General features: G+C 42.7%; 2 protein-coding genes across 2 annotated transcripts; both read left to right on the top strand.

Annotated features, from left to right (window-relative positions):
- Positions 1-1,009: 1,009 nt before the first annotated feature.
- PLAAT5 (phospholipase A and acyltransferase 5) lies at positions 1,010-19,577 on the top strand (the record flags this gene model as incomplete). Its single annotated transcript, XM_081240743.1, is given in 5 exon segments — positions 1,010-1,060; positions 13,918-13,950; positions 13,952-14,012; positions 14,015-14,032; positions 18,512-19,577. Coding segments are annotated over 5 exon segments (504 nt in total). The 3' UTR covers positions 18,853-19,577.
- LOC308620966 (transcription initiation factor TFIID subunit 7-like) lies at positions 15,002-17,262 on the top strand. Its single transcript, XM_081240907.1, has 2 exons — positions 15,002-15,338; positions 15,458-17,262. Exon 2 carries the CDS (start codon positions 15,762-15,764, stop codon positions 16,809-16,811), a length of 1,050 nt encoding a protein of 349 aa, XP_081097033.1. The 5' UTR covers positions 15,002-15,338; positions 15,458-15,761; the 3' UTR covers positions 16,812-17,262.
- Positions 19,578-19,866: the final 289 nt, after the last annotated feature.

The following is a 19,866-nucleotide window of genomic DNA, read 5'->3' as shown; positions in this document are numbered from 1 at the left end:
TGGGAGCCTTGGTAGAAATAGTGTGCACTCTTTCTACCAAGTAGTAGAGAGTGTTCCAGCACTCTCTGCCATGGAGGAGCCCCTCAGAGAGGTACCTGGAGCTCCCTCTGGGCCCTTCCAGGAGTAGGAGCCCATCCCCCACCTCAGTCCTCCTGCCCAGCCTGGCTGCCTGAACAGCCCTGTGGCGCTCGCTCCTCCACCTCAGCTCCTTCACATGATGCCAGGAGCCTCATGAGAGCCAGGAGTTAATCACCCACAGACGTTCACTACAGGAACTGCAAAGGCCTATATTTTAGGAAGAAGAAAGATGACCTCAGAGGGACCCACCGGGCAAATCTAAGCAAATGTCTGTATAATATAATAATGGTAATAATAATAATAATAATAATGTGAATTTGGGGTTAAAAAAAGGGCAGAACTAAAATAGCATGGAAGGGACAGATTGGAGTGAGAGCATTCCAAGGTCCTCACATTGTTTCAGAGGGGTGTTTAGGATATGACTTTTAGAGTATGAATGTTAAATTTTCAAGGGCAATGAATAAAAGAATAGAGTGTAAACTTCCAAATGAATAGAGAGAAAAATGTAATACACACCTAAGATCAGATCTGTATGAAGAATATTATAAAACTCCATTGAAATACATTAAAGAAGTCCTAACAAATAGAGAGACATAATATGTAATAGATCAAAGACTCAATTTTGCAAAGATGTCAAAATTGCCAAATTGATTTGTGGATTCAGTGTAATGTCAATCAAGATGCCAACAGAGTATTTTGAGCACCTTGACAAGCTAATTCTGAAATATTTATAGAAGGGCAAAAGCTCAAGAAGAGTCAAGAAACTCCTGAGGAAGAATAAGGAGGGGGAATCTGAAGATATCCATATATTAAGATTTATCATAAAGGTATAGTAATAAAGATTATATGATAGTAGCACAAAGACAGACACATTTGCCAGTGGGGTGGAATAGAGCCAGCAACGTTCTGCTCGTCCATGAAAACCTGACACATGACAGAGGTGGTCTTGCTCATCACGGAGTGGGGGAAGGAGAAACTCTCAGTAAGTGATGCTGAGATATATGATTATTCATGTAGGGAAAAATCAGATTGGATCTCTGCCTCACACATACAAAAAAATCAACTCCAGGTTGATTAAACGAAAAAGACAACATTTAAAAACTTTTACAAGAAAATACAGGAGAATATTTTTCTGACTGCAGGGCAAAGAAGAACTTCATGAAAAGACACAGAGAGCTGACCACAAAAGAAAGAATTAGTAAATTCTACTTCTTTAAAGTCCATAATTTCTCTTCATCGAAAGACTTCATAAAGAGAGTGAAGAGACAAGCCAGGAACTGGAAGAAAATACGTGTAAACAAATACAGCCGACTAAAGATGAGTATCGAGGATATATAAACAGCTCCTACAAATCAGTAAGAAAGCAACTCCAAAGATAAATGGGCAAAAGACACGAACAGGCACTTTTTTGTGTGTGTGTGGTACGCGGGCCTCTCACTGTTGTGGCCTCTCCCATTGCGGAGCACAGGCTTCGGATGCACAGGCTCAGCGGCCATGGCTCATGGGCCCAGCCGCTCCGCGGCATGTGGGATCTTCCTGGACCTGGGCACGAACCCGTGTCCTGTCCATCGGCAGGCAGACTCTCAACCACTGCGCCACCAGGGAAGCCCTCTGACTTCTTTATGACTGAGTGTTTTTTCTGATTCAGTTTTATTTCATTTGTGGTTTATTGACTATAATTCCTTGTGTTTTATAATTTTAATTCTTGTTTTAGTTTTTGTATTCTACATTTTTAACTTATTATGGTCTACCTTCGAGTGATTCTATACCACTTTATTTATAGTATAAGAAGCTTACAGTGGTTCCATTTCTCCATATCTGGCCTCACTGCATTATTAACATACATTTTGCTTCTACATATGTTATAAATCCCAACATACATTGTTGTTATTGTATTTTTGCTTAAGCTGTCAGTTACCTTTTTAAAAAATGACAACTTTATTGAGATATAATTCACATACCTAAAATTTATCCTTTTAAAGTGTACCATGTGGTGGTTTTTAGTATATTCACAGAATTGTGCAACCATCATAATGGTCTAATTTTAGAATGTTTTCATCACCCTAAAAAGAAACTCCCATCATTAGCAGTCTCCTCATTTTCCCTTGTCCCCAGTCCCTGGAAACCACTAACCTGATTTTTGTCTCTAAGTATTTGCCTCTTCTGGATGTTTCATGTGAATGGAATCATACAATCTGTGATCTCTTGTATCTGGCTTCTTTCACTTAGCATAATGTTTATAAGGTTCATCCATGTTGTAGCCCGTGTTAGTATTTCATTCATTTTTATTGGCCAGTAGTGTTCCATTGTATGGATATACTATCAGTACATTTTGTTTAGCCATTCATCAGTTGATGGACATTTGGGTTGTGTCCACCTTTGGCTGTTAGGAATAATGCTGCTATGAACATTCATGTACAAGGGTGGACCTGTGTCCACAATTTCAGTTCTCTTGGATATATACAGTTATCTTCTAAAAGAATTTAAATTATAAGAAAAGATGAGTAGATTGATCCGAAGTTTTGAAGGTGTCTTCTAGCAGTGATTATAGTGTCATGTGATCTGAAGTACTCAGGGACTGCTAGAGAGCTTGGCCATCACAGTTACTGTTGGGCTTACTGTGACTCGCTACATTGTACTTGTTCAAATGGTGGTGAGGCTCTTAATCTCTTTAGTAGAATAATAATCCTTACAGTCAAAGGTTTTTATTTCTCATTCTATGATAGGAGAGGAAGGTGCCAATTGAGTTGGTCTCAATTTTATGGTTTAGGAATATAGAGGCGTCAAGATTCCAACATTATTGCCAGGCCGGTGAGTTATCAAGCCCAACCACCAATAGGAATTTCAGTTCCTCCTTGAACTACAACAATTTCTAGAATGTCTCAAGACCACTTTGTTCAGATGATATTCTAAGGACTGATTTATATTAACAGAGAACAGAACAAGTTGGTGACAGTTAATGAATATTCAGGAAGCCTCCATATTGCACAGTATCTCAAGCCTGATACTCTTGTGTTTTCAATTTGACACTTTATCAAGTCAGGTTCTTTAGCAAGCTTGATGCTTCGGAAAGATACAGCTATCTCTGCAGCTGCAGGGTGACCATCACTTTAAACACTTAATTTTATTTATTTATTTTTAACATCTTTATTGGAGTATAATTGCTTTACAATGGTGTGTTAGTTCCTGCTTTATAACAAAGTGAATTAGCTATACATATACATATGTCCCCATATCTCCTCCCTCTTGCGTCTCCCTCCCACCCTCCTTATTCCACCCCTCTAGGTGGTCACAAAGCGAAGACTCCTTTTAAATGGAAATTTAGAAGGACTTGCATTTTTTAAGGTTAGGCTCTGGAGTTTCCTTAGTATATGTGCTGCCGAAGTGAGCACTCTGGAGTTTCTTTTGATAATGTTATAAGCAAAAGCAGGTCTGTAGAATTCAGTGTTAATGGCAAAAATGTAATACAAGATGAATAGGATTTTACTTAATAATAGCGACATAAGGAGTGTATAGCATTGCTTCTCTACAGTTTTTTACTCAGCAGAGATCTGGGAGGATAGTCTTTTCCTTGGCCTCAAGGTGCCCCTGGACTATTTGGGTAATAGAAGGAAGAGAGGAATTTATCTTATAATATGACAAGCAACATCATTACCAGCTCCCCATATGAAACTTTGTGTAACATTAGTACAAGGTTTCATTCACTTGCCCCTGTTTCAGAGAGTCAGGACAAAAACCTGCTGGGATGTATCACTTCAAGCTGTTATGTTTTCATCTTAACCTGATTGAGGTCTACGCGTAGGTCTTTGACGGACATGCTTACTTTTCACCTTCACTAACCTCATGTCATTTTGAGGCTCTGGATACATCCCTTCTATCATTTGACTCCTATTTCTGCTGATTTCATCAAGACATGTACATATCCTTTAAAATACATGGAACGACTTACTGCTTTGTGTAACAGGGGTGAATTAATGCCAAGATAGGACAGATGAAATAAATGCATCTTGAGGTCCTAGCACATGAGGAGCGCCAGCTCTTTTACTCAAATGATGCCTCAGAGATTGCTCACCATGGACACATGTCCACCCCCACCCTGCCCATATTCTCTCCTTTTTGCTTTCTATTGTCTGGATCTGTATATCATCTCCAAATTCATCTTGTATCTCTCTCCTCCCCCTGATCACTCTGTACCAACCATCCCCCCCTCTTTTCTGTACATTTCATGAACCCAAGTCCTCCCTTTCTCAGAGCCTTTGCACTCACTGGGTTGCCAAGGCTGCTCTTTCCTGGTTTTGCAAATCCAGCTCACATATGTTGTTATGGACTCAGTGTATGTGGGTCCCTCCCTCCCCCCACCACATTCGTATGTTGGAGTCCTAATCTTCAGCATGACTCTATTTGGAATAAGAAGTAATTAAGGTTAAATGGGATCATAATGGTGGGGCCCTAACATGATAGGATTAGTGCCCTTATAAGAAGGGACACCAGAGAGCTAGCTCTCTCTCTCCACACACAAAGAAGTAGTCACTTGGGAGTTCCCTGGTGGTCTAGTGGTTAGGATTAGGAGCTTTCATTGTTGTGGCCAGGGTTCAGTCCCTGGTTGGGGAACTGAGATCTCCCATGTGTCGTCATGTGAGCTTGCAGTGAGGTGGCAGCTGCCTACATGCCAAAAGAAGAGGCCTCAGAGTGAAACTTACCTTGCTGGCACCTTGGTCTTTGGACTCCGCAGCCTCCAAAACTGTGAGAAAATAAATTTCCCTTGTTTAAGCCACCCAGTGTGTGGTATTTTGTTATGGCAGCCCAAGCAGACCAGTGTGTGTCTTCTGGTCAGAAAGGCCCTCCCTGACCTCTCTATGGGAAGGCCAGCTCCTCCTTGGGGGCTCTTGATCTCAGCCCCTCCCACTTTTTCAGGACCCTTTGCTGCTGATTAATCTTCTCTCTCTGCCACCTTCAACATCTCCCTCCCGCCGGAGCCGTGCTACCAGCACTCACATGTGCTGTCATCTTTCCTGTCTTGAAAATGCCCTCCCTGGACCCCTGTTTCTGTCCATTTCCCACCTGGTGCCCCTCCTCCCTTTCACAACCGGTATCCTGAAGGACTCGTCTGCCCTCATGGTCTCCTGTCTATAACTGGTGTCGGAAAGACCTCCACCTCCTCCACGATGGGGTCCTTTTCTTCTTCTACAGTCTCATCCGACCTTCTCTCCCTTCATATTCAGCCACACTAAACCCTCCTGCCCAAGAGTCTTTGTTCTGCCCCTGCCTGGAATGACCCTCCAGATGGTCACATAATTTTCTTCCTCGTGCCTTTACTTTCTCAGCCTAAATCTTACCTCTTCATAGAGGTCTCTCTTGCCCTTGGGGCCCAGAGTGTACCCACAGTCACCCTCTACCACACCACTCCCCTTTCAGTTGGATTATAGAAAACCAGCTTTAGCTAGTATACGTCAAGAGGAGATTTTTTTTTTTTTTTTTTTTTTTTTGCGGTACGCGGGCTTCTCACTGTTGTGGTCTCTCCCGTTGTGGAGCACAGGCTCCAGACACGCAGGCTCAGCGGCCATGTCTCACGGGCCTAACCGCTCCGCGGCATGTGGGATCTTCCCGGACCGGGGCACGAACCCGTGTCCCCTGCACTGGCAGGCGGACTCTCAACCACTGCACCACCAGGGAAGCCAAGAAGAGATTTTTAAATTGGAAGGTTACTAGGGTAACTTAGGGTCAGGGAGGACTCACCGTAGGAACCTGGGCAGATCTGGGCTCTTTAGAGACTGGAACCAGGATCTGGGCCCCTGCCACTGCCAGGGGATCCTGTCTGTCTGGCCACATCTCCCCTTGGTTTCTTTCAGATCGATGGCCTCAATTTTCCTCTACATCAACAGCTTCTTCCATGTGGTTTACAGAAGGGAGGCCCTGCTTAGCAACCCCAGAGGAAATAGACAGCATCTCTTCCCTTGCTTTAAACACAAAAAATCCTGAAAACAGACAAATAAACAACCCCCAACCAACCAACCAAGCAAACAAAAGGACCCCCGAGCTCATAGATACAGAGAACAGATTGGTGGTCTCCAGAGGCAGGGGGTGGCAGGTGGGCAAAATGGGTGAAGGGGGTCAAATGGTACAAATGTTCAGTTATAAAACCGAACAGGTTGTGATGTACAGCATGGCGACTAAAATTAATAATGCTGTATTGCATATTTGAAAGTTGCTAAGAGACTAAATCTTAACAGTTCTCTTCACAAGGAAAAACACATTCTGTAACTATGTATGGTGATGGATGTTAACTAGACTTATTGTGGTGGTGACCATTCTGCAATATATACAAATATCAAATTACTATGTTGGATACCTGAAACTAATATAATGTTGCATGCCAATTATACCTCAATAATAATTTTTAAAAAAATCCCAAGGGAAAGGCTCGGATTGGCCTGAGTTGAAAGGGTGCAATGATTGGCATCCCCACTAGGATCACAGGGATGGGGAGGAAACAAGAAATTACCCAAAGAGAAATGAGAGGGCTGCTATCAGAAGAATCCAAACCATCTGCCATGGCTACACTTTAGTATTTATGGTACTAAAGTAGTCTTAGCATTCCATCATATCACCCCATTTATTTCCTTAATAGCATGTATCACATTATATAGTCATTTTGCTTATTGACTGTCTGTCTCCTTCCAAAAGAGGGCAGAGCTTTTATCAGCCTTATTCACTGCTGTATTCCCAGTGCTTAAACTAGTAGGTGCTTGATAAATATTTGTTGATTGAATACATAAAGGGAGAATTTCTGGGAGGAATAAAACCATCATATTCACTGCAAGGGATTAGAAAAAAGTTCACCATGGCAGATTCATAACAAAGTAATTAGGAGTGAGATGCTCCATTGGGACATACAATAATCTTTTGACATTTGTAAAATGTTCTTTTGTAAAGACCAACATCTTTGCTCTCTCGGAAGTTCTACTGAGAATGTGTCAAACACCTAGTAAGTGGCAGAGTTGGGATTTGAACCAGGTCTCCTAACAACAAACCCTGTCTTCTTTCTATTACTTTGTAGCTGCCTACCATTCTTTTTTTTTTTTTAAAGAAATATGGACTTTTTTTTCAATAAATACATACACACAAAACCCCTACAAATGAACATTTATATTTATATATATGCTAATCTGTTGACTTGGGGTAAAACTTTTTCTTTGAGTATGAATCTTGCTTAAGTACAAAAAGTATCTTCTATGATTTCTATTTTCCATTTCTTTTAGATGGTACATAAACTTGAAGATGCTTGTAAAGCAATCTGAGTGCAGATCTCTTTTAAGTATTTACAATTTTCCCAAATCTTTTATGATTATCTTCCCTATACCTTTTTTCTTTTCTTTCTTTCTTTCTTTATTTTCTTATTAGTCATCCATTTTATACACATCAGTGTATACATGTCAAAACCAATCTTTGTTTTGTTTTTGTAGGTCCTTTTCTTCTCTTGTGCTTCCCACTTAGAGAAGTTCCTTTAGCATTTGTTGTAGAGCTGGTTTGGTGGTGCTGAATTCTCTTAGCTTTTGCTTGTCTGTAAAGTTTTTGATTTCTCCATCGAATCTGAATGAGATCCTTGCTGGGTAGAGTAATCTTGGTTGTAGGTTCTTCCCTTTCATCACTTTAAGTATATCATGCCACTCCCTTCTGGCTTGTAGAGTTTCTGCTGAGAAATCAGCTGTTAACATTATGGGAGTTCCCTTGTATGTTATTTGTCATTTTTCCCTTGCTGCTTTCAATAATTTTTCTTTGTCTTTAATTTTTGCCAATTTGATTACTATGTGTCTCGGAGTGTTTCTCCTTGGGTTTATCCTGTATGGGACTCTCTGCACTTCCTGGACTTGGATGGCTATTTCCTTTCCCATGTTAGGGAAGTTTTCGACTATAATCTCTTCAAATATTTTCTCGGGTCCTTTCTCTCTCTCTTTTCCTTCTGGGACCCCTATAATGCGAATGTTGTTGCATTTAATGTTGTCCCAGAGGTCTCTTAGGCCGTCTTCATTTCTTTTCATTCTTTTTTCTTTATTCTGTTCTGCAGCAGTGAATTCCACCATTCTGTCTTCCAGGTCACTTATCCATTGTTCTGCCTCAGTTATTCTGCTATTCATTCCTTCTAGTGCATTTTTTATTTCAGTTATTGTACTGTTCATCTCTGTTTGTTTGTTCTTTAATTCTTCTAGGTCTTTGTTAAACATTTCTTTCATCTTCTTGATCTTTGCCTCCATTCTTTTTCCTAGGTCCTGGATCATCTTCACTATCATTATTCTGAATTCTTTTTCTGGAAGATTGCCTATCTCCATTTCATTTAGTTGTTTCTCTGGGGTTTTATCTTGTGCCTTCATCTGGTTCATATCCCTCTGTCTTTTCATCTTGTCTATCTTTCTGTGAATGTGGTTTTTGTTCCATAGGCTGCAGGATTGTAGTTCTTCTTGCTTCTGCTGTCTGCCCTCTGGTGGATGAGGCTATCTAAGAGGCTTGTGGAAGTTTCCTGATGGGAGGGACTGGTGGATGGTAGAGCTGGCTATTCTCTGCCTACCATTCTAACTCGAATTCTCTCCTTGGTGTCATGTCAGTGTCTGAGGCTTCAGGTTTTATTTCTGAGGTATCACCTGGGTTAGGATCAGAGCTGAAAGTGAAATTCCTAATACCTGTATCATGATGATTTTCTTCTGCTCCCAGCTTCCCACATCTGCTCCAATGCCTGGTCAGGGACTGACCCAAGAGTCAGTGTGTTTCAGAAACAGCTAGGGACTTTACATTTTTACTCCCAGGAGTTCAAAATAAAGCTCTGTCTTTGTGGTTTTGTTCCTGCCTCCCTGCCACATGGTGCAGGCAGGAACGAGCCCTCCACCCACTTCCCTGCACCATCCCTGTAATAGTTATAAGACTTTCAGAAACTGTTATCATCCAGGGGCCTTACGAAAGACTGGTTTTTCCAACCAGGTGCCTATTTCTGGGAGAAGAGCCAGAACTGGGTTGCCAGCTTGTGCAAAGGAGATAAATAGCAGATGGATGGAGGATTTCAAAGTCATATCTTATTCCAAAGAGAGAAGAAGGGGCAGGGAAACCTTAACCTGGATTTGAAGATTGGAGCATCAGCTGGGAGTGGAGTTCACCCTGGAGGATATAGACAGGTTCCCTAAGGTCCATGAAATGCTGGGGACAGGGTAAAGTCAAGGAAAAAGGAAGGATGGGACCTTGGGAAAGCTCCCAATATGGCTACAACCTTGGCTGCCATTAGAGTCACCTGGGGAGCTCTTAAAATTCTGGTTCCCAGGCCATACTCCACATCAATCTTAATTTTTAAACGTCTACAGGTGATTTCCATGTGCAGCCAATGTTGAGACTCAAAGCTCAATACCATCAATTTATAGTGGGAGAAACTTCAGCAAGAGAGCAGGTAACTCTAGGTGACTATTAAGTCTGTCGTGAATCCCATTCAAGTTTCCACCTGACTACCCCTATCCAGTGGCAATATTGCAGGTGGAGAGTATTAAGGAACAAAAGAAAACTTAAAATTCTAAAATCCACTCCCCTCAACCCCAGAATTTTTTGTTTCCTGTACCACAAATCTTGTTCAACATCCTTGATGAGCAGCACGAGGATTTCTTTTGAATTTTTTTTTTTTTTTTTTTTTGGCTTAGAATAGCATCACAATGAATTGTGCTGTCTTCCTACTGGCAGATAATTCGAGGAAAAAACAGCAAGGATAGTGAGTGATTCTGCTTTCCAGATGAGAAGGCTAGTTTGGGGCGCCCTCTAGTGGGAGCTCAGTTACCACCGTATTTTCTCTTTAAGGCAGAAGGAGTTGGTTTGGTCCAGGACCCCAGTTCTGGTCCTAGCTCTGCCACTGACTTGCCTAGGACCTTGGACGAAGCACTTCATCTTTCTTGGCCTCAACTCCTTCCATGTAATATCACTGAGTAGATGGTCTGCTTTTTGCCCATAAAAATTCATTCCGTCAAGTGGGCAGGACTTCTGGAGTGGCTAACTGAGCATCTCAGAAAAATCTCCCCAAAGAGCAAAAGTAAAGCTGGACAAAACCATCAAAGACAACCATTTAAAGACTCTGGAATTTGACCAAAGGCATACAACAAATTGATAAGTGTTGAATCAAGAAAACCTACTGAGTCTTGGACTCTCAGAACAATGGAGATCTGTAGTGTCTTAGTAAGTCCCCCACCTCCCCCAGCTCTGTGGTGGGGAAGTTGTACCTGGGTGGGTGGGTGGGACATGCCAGGAGGACTGGCAGTGGCAGCAGAGGGCAACTTTATTTGGAGCAGAGTGTGGAAAATTCCATGCCCAGAGATGTTGTTGAAAACAATAGTTATCTCAGTGACAAACATCATGGAAGGCCAAAATTGCAGATAGCCTGAGCCTGAAATACTGGTTGGGACAAGTGATGGACTAACAGACCAGCCAGAACTTTAATACGGAAACCCAGGTAATGAGACAGCTAAAGAGGGTCTAGAAAAGCTGCTGTTCTCTAAGGGGTGCACAAGGCTGCACACACATTTGGGAGAGACTAGAGGGGCCTGCATGAGTCTCTAGCTCCTGGAGGAACATGAGGCCTTGTGAATGCAGAAAGTAACAGCTGGGACAGACTTTTAAACTTTAGAACCTGAATGAATTCTCCAAACCACACCGAACTCCGTAGGCAAAGAGTGATGCCTTATTGGCCCAAGATGTGGCTTAATCTCTGACCAGTCACTGGCTGACCATTATTTTTATGCCAGGCTTAAAAATAAGAGCAAGAACAAACAAACAAACAAACAAACAAAACTGAAGCAGATACACCAGTGGTTGCATGCTCTGAGGGAAACAGACATCACAGAATCAATCCAGGCAAGCCTCTAAACAAACAAACAAACAAACAACAGCAACCACTAGCCCTGGGGGAGAATCAGAATCCAAACAGCTGAGAGCCAAACACAAAGAGAAAATCTTGAAAGCAACAAGAGAAAAAAAGACTCATCATGTACAAGGGAACCACAATAAAATTGGTAGCTGGCTTTTCATCAGAAACGATGGAGGCCAGAAAGCAGTGGAATGGCATATGAAAAGTTCTGAAAGAAAAAAAAAGCTGTCAACCAAAAATCCTATATCCAGTAAACTGTCTTTCAAAAATGAAGGTAGAATAAAGGTAGTCTCAGATAAGTGAAGACTGCCTTAAAGGGAATAGCAAAGAAAATTCTTTAGGCTGAAAGGAAGTCACACCAGATAGTAACTAATCCACATGAAAGAATACAAAGCATGGGAGATTCCTGGTGGTCCAGTGGTTAAGACTCTGCTCCCTCACTGCTTAAGGCCCAGGCTCAATCCCTGGTCAGGCAACTAAGCTCCTACAAACCACGTGGTGTGGCAAAAAGAAAAAGAAAAAAGCACCCATAAAGGTAATTACATTCGTTATTATTATAAAAGAGTATAAATATATATTTTAGCTTTTATCCTAATTTAAAAGACAATCGAATTAAACAGTAATTATAAAATTTTATTATTGGCCTTTTAACATGCAAAGATATAATAAATATGACAATAATAGCACAAGGGAGGGAGGCTGAAATGGAGCTATTTTGGATCAAGGATAGGACACTAGACAGTAACTCAAATCAACAGGGAGAAATGTGACTCAATTAACAGTCCAGAAAAGGCAGAGATCATCTGACTTGATAATACAAGATCCAGTTATATGCCACCTACAAGAGGCATAGTTTAGATTCAAGGTCATAAATAGGTTGGAAGAAAAGGATGTAAAAAGATGCAAGCAGAACCACAGCTGGAGTGGTTACACTAATATCAGAAAAAATAGACTTTAAGGGAAGAAATATTACTAGGAAAAAAGAGAAACTGTTTGCAATGATAAAACATTAATTCATCATGAAGATATAACAATTATAAACACACACATTTAACAACATAATCCCCCAATTCATGAAGCAAAAGCTGATAGAATTGAAGAGAGAAATAGACAACTCAGAAATAATAGTTGGGGGTCTTAAATACTACACTGTCAATGCTGGATAGAACAATGCGACAGAAAATCAGTGAGCATATAGAAGGTCTGAACAACGATATTAACCAACTTGACCTAACTGACGTTTACAGAATAGTCCACTCAACAATAGCAGAATACATATTCTTCATAAGCAGACATGAATATTCCCCAGGATAGGCCATATTCTAGCCATAAAGCAAGTCTCAGCAAATTTAAAGGGATTGAAATAATATAAAATATTTCTTTGTTCACATGAAATTAAATTAGAAATTAATAACAGAATGAAATTTGGGAAATCTACAAGTATTTGGAAATTAAAAAACATACTTCTAAATAACCCATGGGTAAAAGAAAAAATAGAGATATTGGAAGATATTTTGAGTTGAATGAAAATGAAAACAGAGCATATCAAGTTTTATGAGATGCAGTTAAAGCAGTGCTTAGAATAAAATTTAATATAGACTGGTGCGGGTTTGATCCCTGGTCAGGGAGCTAGTATCCCACATGCGTCATGGCCAAAAAACCAAAACATAAAAAACAGAAGCAATATTGTAAAAAATTCAATAAAGACTTTAAAAATGGTCCACATCAAAAAAATCTTTTAAAAACAAAGGAAGATTTCAAATCAATAATCCAAATTCCTACCTTAATAAACTGGAAAAAGGAAAGTAAACTAAACCCAAAGCAAGCAGAAGGAAGGAAATAATAAGTATCGGAGCAGAAATCAATGAAATAGAAAATGGAAATAAATGGAGAAAATCAGTGAGGCCATATGTTGGTTCTCTGAGAAGATAAATAAAATCGACAAACTTTGGTTACATTCATTGACCAAGAAAAAGAAAACTCAAGTTACCAAAATTAAGAATGAAAGAGGTGGCTTACTACCAGTCTTACAGAAATTAAAAGGATAATAAAGGAATACTATGAATAACTTTATGCTAACAAATTAGAAAACTTACATGAAATGAACAAACTCTTAGAAAGACACAGATTACAAAACTGACTCAGGGATAACTAGAAAATCTGAACAGACCTATAACAGGTAAATTGAATTAGTAAATAAAAAATCTTTTCACAAGGAAAAATTCAGGCCCAGAGGGCTTCTCTTGAGAATTCTACCATACATTTGAAGAAGAAGAATTACCAATCCCTCACAAACTCTAAAAATAGAGGAGGGAATGCTTCCCAACTCATTCTGAGGTCAATGTTACCCTGATACTAAAGTCAGGCAAAGAAAAGAACTACAGACTAATATCCCTTATGAATGTAGACGTGAAAGTCCTCAACAAAATGTAGCAAACTGAATTCAGCAACATATAAAAAGGATTATACATCATTACTAAGTGAGATTTATCCCAAGAATGGGAGTTTGGTGTAACTCCGCAGCCCAAAGCCAGAACCTGCAGGAGAACCTTTTCCTCTTGCAGTGTCTCTCTAGCGCCCTCTATTGAGAAAGCTCGCATGGTGCTGAGTTTCAAGGAGAAATGCTTACAGGCGCTCCTTCACTTATCACAGGGCATGTATACATACGGAGCTGTGCATTTGGAGCTGGCACTGTCAGCCTCAGTGGCTTTAATAATGAGGGTGGTAGCAGGAGTGGGCGGGTCCCTCGGCCATTTGTGTGAAGAGAGCTTTTTGCAGCCTGGGTTTCTGTAAAGTGATGAAAGGCAGTGTCTTCAGGCTGAGCTGTAGCCAATCCCCAAACAAGGTCTCTGGAGTTCCTTGGGCGTGTGAAGTCTACTTTATTTTATTTTATTTCATTTCATTTCATTTTATTCCATTTCATTCCATTCCATTCCATTCCATTTCCATCATAGGGTAAACCAAGACCCAGACCTGGAGACCTGATTTGAGATTTTCTGGATTGGCTACGAGCACTGGGCCGTCTATGTGGAGGATGACTGTGTGGTCCACCTGCTCCCACAAGTCAGAGTGAATACTCTGTTGAAATATTGATATTGAAGTTAGCAAAGTAAAAAGGAGGACAGTTAATTACTGTGTTCCTCAGCTGCTGCCTTACTTTAGCAACAGAACACCCAAAGCATGACTGGACCTTAATTTACTGTGTGATAGAGCTTGGTCTCTGTCCACCAAAAACCACTGAGTGTCCAGCCCTAAGACAGATGAAATTATAAAGATCATTCCTAAGTTCCCTGACCACCTAGACCACTCTTTCTTTTAAAATAGAAACGTAAGAACCGGAGCCTCCATTTTGTAATGACAGCAGTTCAATATCCTTCCTCTGTTTCTGAGGGTCCCCTGGGAGGGGTGCAGATGCTTATGCGTTCTGATTGTCACTTGCTTCCTATTGTCCCCAATTGCTGCATCCATCTGGTTTCCTGGTCACCTTTGGCACCTCCATCCTCACCTTGTCTCCCTGCTTTTCCAACCCGTCCCAGGCTGCTCCACCCACCGTGTGGACATCGTTCTCCTTTCATTGCAGCATTAACACAGGGCTGAGATTAAACGGGTGACTAATTAAATTTTGGTGGAGATTTGATGGGGGCAGAAGTGGTGATAGTGGACGATTACAGCACAGAATGTGAAACAGCTTAAAACTGGACATCCAGAACCATTGGTCACATGGTGGCCTCAGGAGATGGGGGAGCTGGGAGAAGGGGAGGTGGGGGCTCCTCTGTGTAATCTTTGATGCTTTTGGGATTTTGCCTCCTGTGCAAGTACTGCCCGTTAAAGATTAGATTACAGAGAGATCCGGTAAAAGCCCTGGCTTAGCGGAGGCGCGCGGGAGAATCTATGTCCTTCTTAGAACCGTTTCCTCTAAATACTTTTAAACCAACAGCTCTTTGCGAAACAGTCTTCATCCCTTTAAGGCCAAGTTCTCGCGAGACGACAAGACGCCGGATAGCGTAATCGCGCGTTGCGCCTGCGCGCGCTGGGGCAGCTCGCACTTCCGCCCGAGGCGTGTTGCGACTCAGCAGCTGCTCGTCTCGTGTGGTGACGTAGCTGTTTTTTCTCGGCTAGGTTGGCTGTAACGGACGGAGGCCGCCTGAGCTGCGGAGTTGCAGAATCTGGCGTTCGGAGCTGCGGTTCTTGGCGAGATTTCGCGTTTCCCGTCCTCAGCCATTTCACCGATAATCAGCGGATCGCTTTGCCAAGTGCCGGGAAGAACAAAGGAATTCGGAAGGAGACTCTCGGCTCCCGGCCGCCTTTCTCTGAGTGGCTTCGTTTTCCGCTCGAGCCTGTCCGGAGAAACTGGACTTATAACCGTCACTGGATTGTAAGTACCCGAGGCGAAGAGAGCTCACTGCGCCCCGCTTTTTGCGTATCTTTGTTCCGGGAAGAGTTTGTGGATTGGGAGTATCTGCTGAGCCTTTCTGTGCCGAAAATCATTTCTAGGAGCCGCCATTTGCTTTCCCTGCGTTGTCCTGCAGCGGCATCCAGAGGTTGGAACTTGGCATTGCAGCTAACAGATTTAAATGGACCTGAGTAAGGCAGTGCGTCATTAACGACTGGTATTGTCACAGCATATTTAGAAAGACTTGGGGCTTAATTCAGAATAGACGCTTAGTTGCTGTTCTACCTAGAACTCTTTGTAATTAAAGACTTCAATTTATAAAGAACTGGTCTTTCAGTTGAAATAGCTGAAATTTTTTAGTGCAACAAGTGGTTACTAGAGAAAGTGAGTCACAAAGAAATAAAGATGAGTAAGAGCAAAGATGATGCTCCTCACGAACTAGAGAGCCAGTTTATCTTACGCCTACCTCCGGAGTATGCCTCTACTGTGAGGCGGGCGGTACAGTCTGGTCATGTCAACCTGAAGGACAGACTGACAATTGAGTTACACCCTGATGGGCGTCATGGAATTGTCAGAGTGGACCGGGTCCCATTGGCGTCAAAATTGGTAGATCTGCCATGTGTTATGGAAAGTTTGAAAACCATTGATAAAAAAACCTTTTACAAGACAGCTGATATCTGTCAGATGCTTGTCTGTACAGCTGATGGTGATCTCTATCCTCCTGTTGAGGAACCAGTTGCCACTGCTGATCCCAAAGCAATCAAGAAAAAGGATAAGGACAAAGAGAAAAAGTTTATGTGGAACCATGGAATTACTCTGCCTCTAAAAAATGTCAGAAAGAGAAGGTTCCGTAAGACAGCAAAGAAGAAATATATTGAGTCTCCAGATGTGGAAAAAGAAGTAAAGCGGTTGCTGAGCACAGATGCTGAAGCTGTCAGTACCCGTTGGGAAATAATTGCTGAAGATGAAACAAAAGAAGCAGAAAATCAAGGCCTTGATATCTCTTCCCCAGGAATGTCTGGCCACAGGCAGGGCCATGACTCCTTAGAACATGATGAGCTTCGGGAGATATTCAATGACCTCAGCAGCAGCAGTGAAGATGAAGATGAGACACAGCATCAAGATGAAGAAGATATAAACATCATTGACACTGAGGAAGATCTGGAAAGGCAGCTACAGGACAAGCTAAATGAGTCAGATGAACACCACCAAGAAAACGAGGGAACTAATCAGCTGGTTATGGGAATTCAGAAACAGATTGATAACATGAAAGGCAAGCTCCAAGAGACCCAGGACAGGGCAAAGCGACAGGAGGATCTCATCATGAAAGTGGAAAACCTGGCTCTCAAGAACAGATTTCAGGCTGTGCTGGATGAACTGAAACAAAAGGAAGACCGAGAAAAGGAGCAGCTCAGCTCTTTGCAAGAAGAGCTAGAATCACTCCTAGAGAAGTGAGAGTTTTGATACTTAATTTCATTCCTGATGGTGGTCAGCCTTGAAAGAAAAACTTTGTTTTCATCACCTGGACTAGATAGTAAAACTTTGCAGTTGTTCCCAATTTTCTCCACTGCCTTCTATTGGATTTGTTTTATAATTGTGAATTTCTATCATTTGTTTTTGGAACCACTTTGGTGGGTGTTTGTCCTGTAGTAAGTAGGAATATATAGACAGATAAATGTAGGGAAGTTGTAGGATTAGTGGAGTGAACAGTTCAGTTTGGTAATTAATCACAGCTTCACTGCAGGACCTTGCTGCTGTTTCTCCGTTTACCAGAAGCTGCCATTGCTACTCTGTGATAACATCTGAGATAAATTAGTAGATTCTAGTTTGGTGGCAGTGAAGTTTGTTTACATACATTTTCCCATGCTGTAGCTATTTTCCCAGTTATTAAAAGCAGTTTTCCACATTTTGCATTGCAAATCATTTCATAAAGTTGTTTTAACAATAAATAAAAGCAAGTAATTTTCACCTTAAAAAAAAAGATTAGATTACAGAAGGACACTGGTACCAAATGCCTGTGGCCGCACCTTGTTCACAGCTCTCATCCTTGTCTCCTGTCCCCCTCGGTTGGTCCCGCCTCTCACCTGGCTGAGACCTTCCTGCAGAGCAGAGTCCCTCTCGCCTCGCTTTGCTTCCCCACCCCATCCACTCATACCCGTCCCCCTTCCTGTCTGGATGCCTACACGAAGAATGAAAAATTGCTTCACATTGCATTCATCTCCACCTCTCCTTTCCAGACTAAGTCCAGGAGACTTCCTCTTGTGTAACCAAAGAGTTGTACAAGTTAACAGTTTTGTCACCACCGCCCCCCATCAGATCTTCCTCCAAAAATGAATTCTGCCATCTTTGTTCCTGAGAGCCGAATTGCCTACTGCCAGCTTTTGTAAAATCAGCAGGTAGTCCTCAAATACTTGAGAAAGGAACAAGGGACATTTCTTGCACTCAGACAACTTACAGAGGGGGAGGGATCCCACGTTTGCCTCTCCATATGGTTGTAGCAGAAAAACAGTCCTGATATTAAATTACCACCCACCTGGCCTTGGGCAGCTTCCAGACCTTCTCTGGAGCTCTCTCTCCTCTAAGGACTGAATATGATAATACAGCAGTTTTCAGACGTTTCTGTTTTTCCAAGCTGTGGAACCCTGTTTTCAAACAAACCCTTGGTGAGAATCCTGATACTTGAGCAGAGAGAAAGGCAGAGTGCCTCTGGGTGGAAGCGGGTTGGAGCGGGTCTGCATGGTGGCAGAGGGAGGCCTATCCTGGAACCGCATGACAGTCCCTTGTCCAGGAGCTGACTCTTACTTGTAAGGGTATTCGCCACATGTTTGTGAAGATTACTGGAGTCTGGTTAGGAAAGCAAGACTCCAGTCCTAGGATTTGGTCAGGTCTGTACACCGAGTGGAGTCTGGGCCTACACCATAAGGTACCCCTGGAGCTTGATGAGAAAGAGATTGCAGCGGTGGTTGAAAGTGGGGAGTGCGGAAAGCTGGCCCTTTGCAGTTCATTTAGTCCAACTCCCCATCCTCTCCTGTGCCTTTTAGAGAAGGTGAGACCAGGACCCCAAGTGGAGCCACTGATCCAGCACCTGGAGTGAGCCGGTGCTCTGCCCCACTGCCCCTTGCAGTTTCCAACTTTGGCTTGTCTTTGGCCTGTAGGTGAGGAATTTGAGGCCAGCAGCATCATGTCCGTCTTTAGCAACCAGGCGGTGGTGAAATACAGTTGTCTGGAGGACTTGCTGCATGGCTGCTCCTGGAAGGTCAACAACAAGCTGGATGGGACATACCTGCCCCTGCCCGTGGACAAGATCATCCAGCAGATGAAAAAGATGATCAGCAAGATAGCGCAGTGCAGTCTGATCGAAGGGAACTGTGAGTACTTTGTCAACGACCTGAGATACGGCATGCCCCGGAGCCAGCAGGTGTGGCACCGCCTGCCCCCGCCCAGCTCTGACTCGGGGTCTTGGGGCTTGTTGCTGTATCAGGGGTCCAACTGGTGATCCGTGTTTTCATTATTATTTGTTGGCCTTGTGGGGCCTTCCATTGCTCCAGGACGGCTCAGGAGGTGTTTTCACCTCTACTGACTCATGGAGGAGTAGAGGGGGCACTGGGCTGCATAGTAAGACCACCAGGTGGAATCCCTCCTCAGCCACTTAAACTGGCATCGTCTCCTCAGCCAAATCATCTTACTTGTGAAACTGTTTTCTTCCTTTACAAAAAGGAAAAACTCAGGTAGATACTCGGAGCTAAAGTTGCAAACAAGCAGCTCGCAGGCCACATCTGGCCCACAGACGTGTTTTGCTTGGATGACTAGTATTTTTTTTTCCTTAATTTGAATGACTTGCCAACATTTAAGAATATAGAAATTTATTTAAAAAGATCTGGATTCCCAGCCTCTCTTGGACAACCTATTGATCAGGCCACTGGGCCCTCGTTCCAGCTGCTAACACTCTACAGGGCTGAGTAGGAGCTCCCCCTTTAGAAGGGGTGTGGCGCGTCGGTACGTCACCTACCAGCTTCACCCACATTCCCTGCCTGTCTTGTGTGCACTTGGGTCTGGCCTCCTTCCTCCCCCAGCCCGCCCCATGTAGGATGGTGATAAATTACATGTGGTACACTACATGTGAAAAAGCTTTGAGAGCCTAAATACCTGTGACAATTTGAGCTGCTCTTGTTACTATTTGGACCTTACTAAAACCCCATGAGATGAGAGGAGGAAGTGTGTACTGCTGCCTTTTTTTTTTTTTTTTTTTTTTTTTTGCGGTACGCGGGCCTCTCAGTGTTACGGCCTCTCCCGTTGCGGAGCACAGGCTCCGGATGCGCAGGCTCAGCGGCCATGGCTCACGGGCCCAGCCGCTCCGCGGCATGTGGGATCTTTCCACACCGGGGCACAAACCCGTGTCCCCTGCATCGGCAGGCGGACTCTCAACCACTGCGCCACCAGGGAAGCCCCATGGGAATTTATACTTTATAAATTTTAGCTTTGAATTAACTCAGTCATGGATTAGTAAACC

Source organism: Mesoplodon bidens, assembly GCF_964165515.1.
Source record: "Mesoplodon bidens genome assembly, chromosome: 7".
In the NCBI taxonomy this organism is placed as follows: Eukaryota; Metazoa; Chordata; class Mammalia; order Artiodactyla; family Ziphiidae; genus Mesoplodon; species Mesoplodon bidens.
The sequence above is the reverse complement of the archived record's forward strand: the minus strand, read 5'-3'. Positions and strand labels throughout refer to the sequence as shown.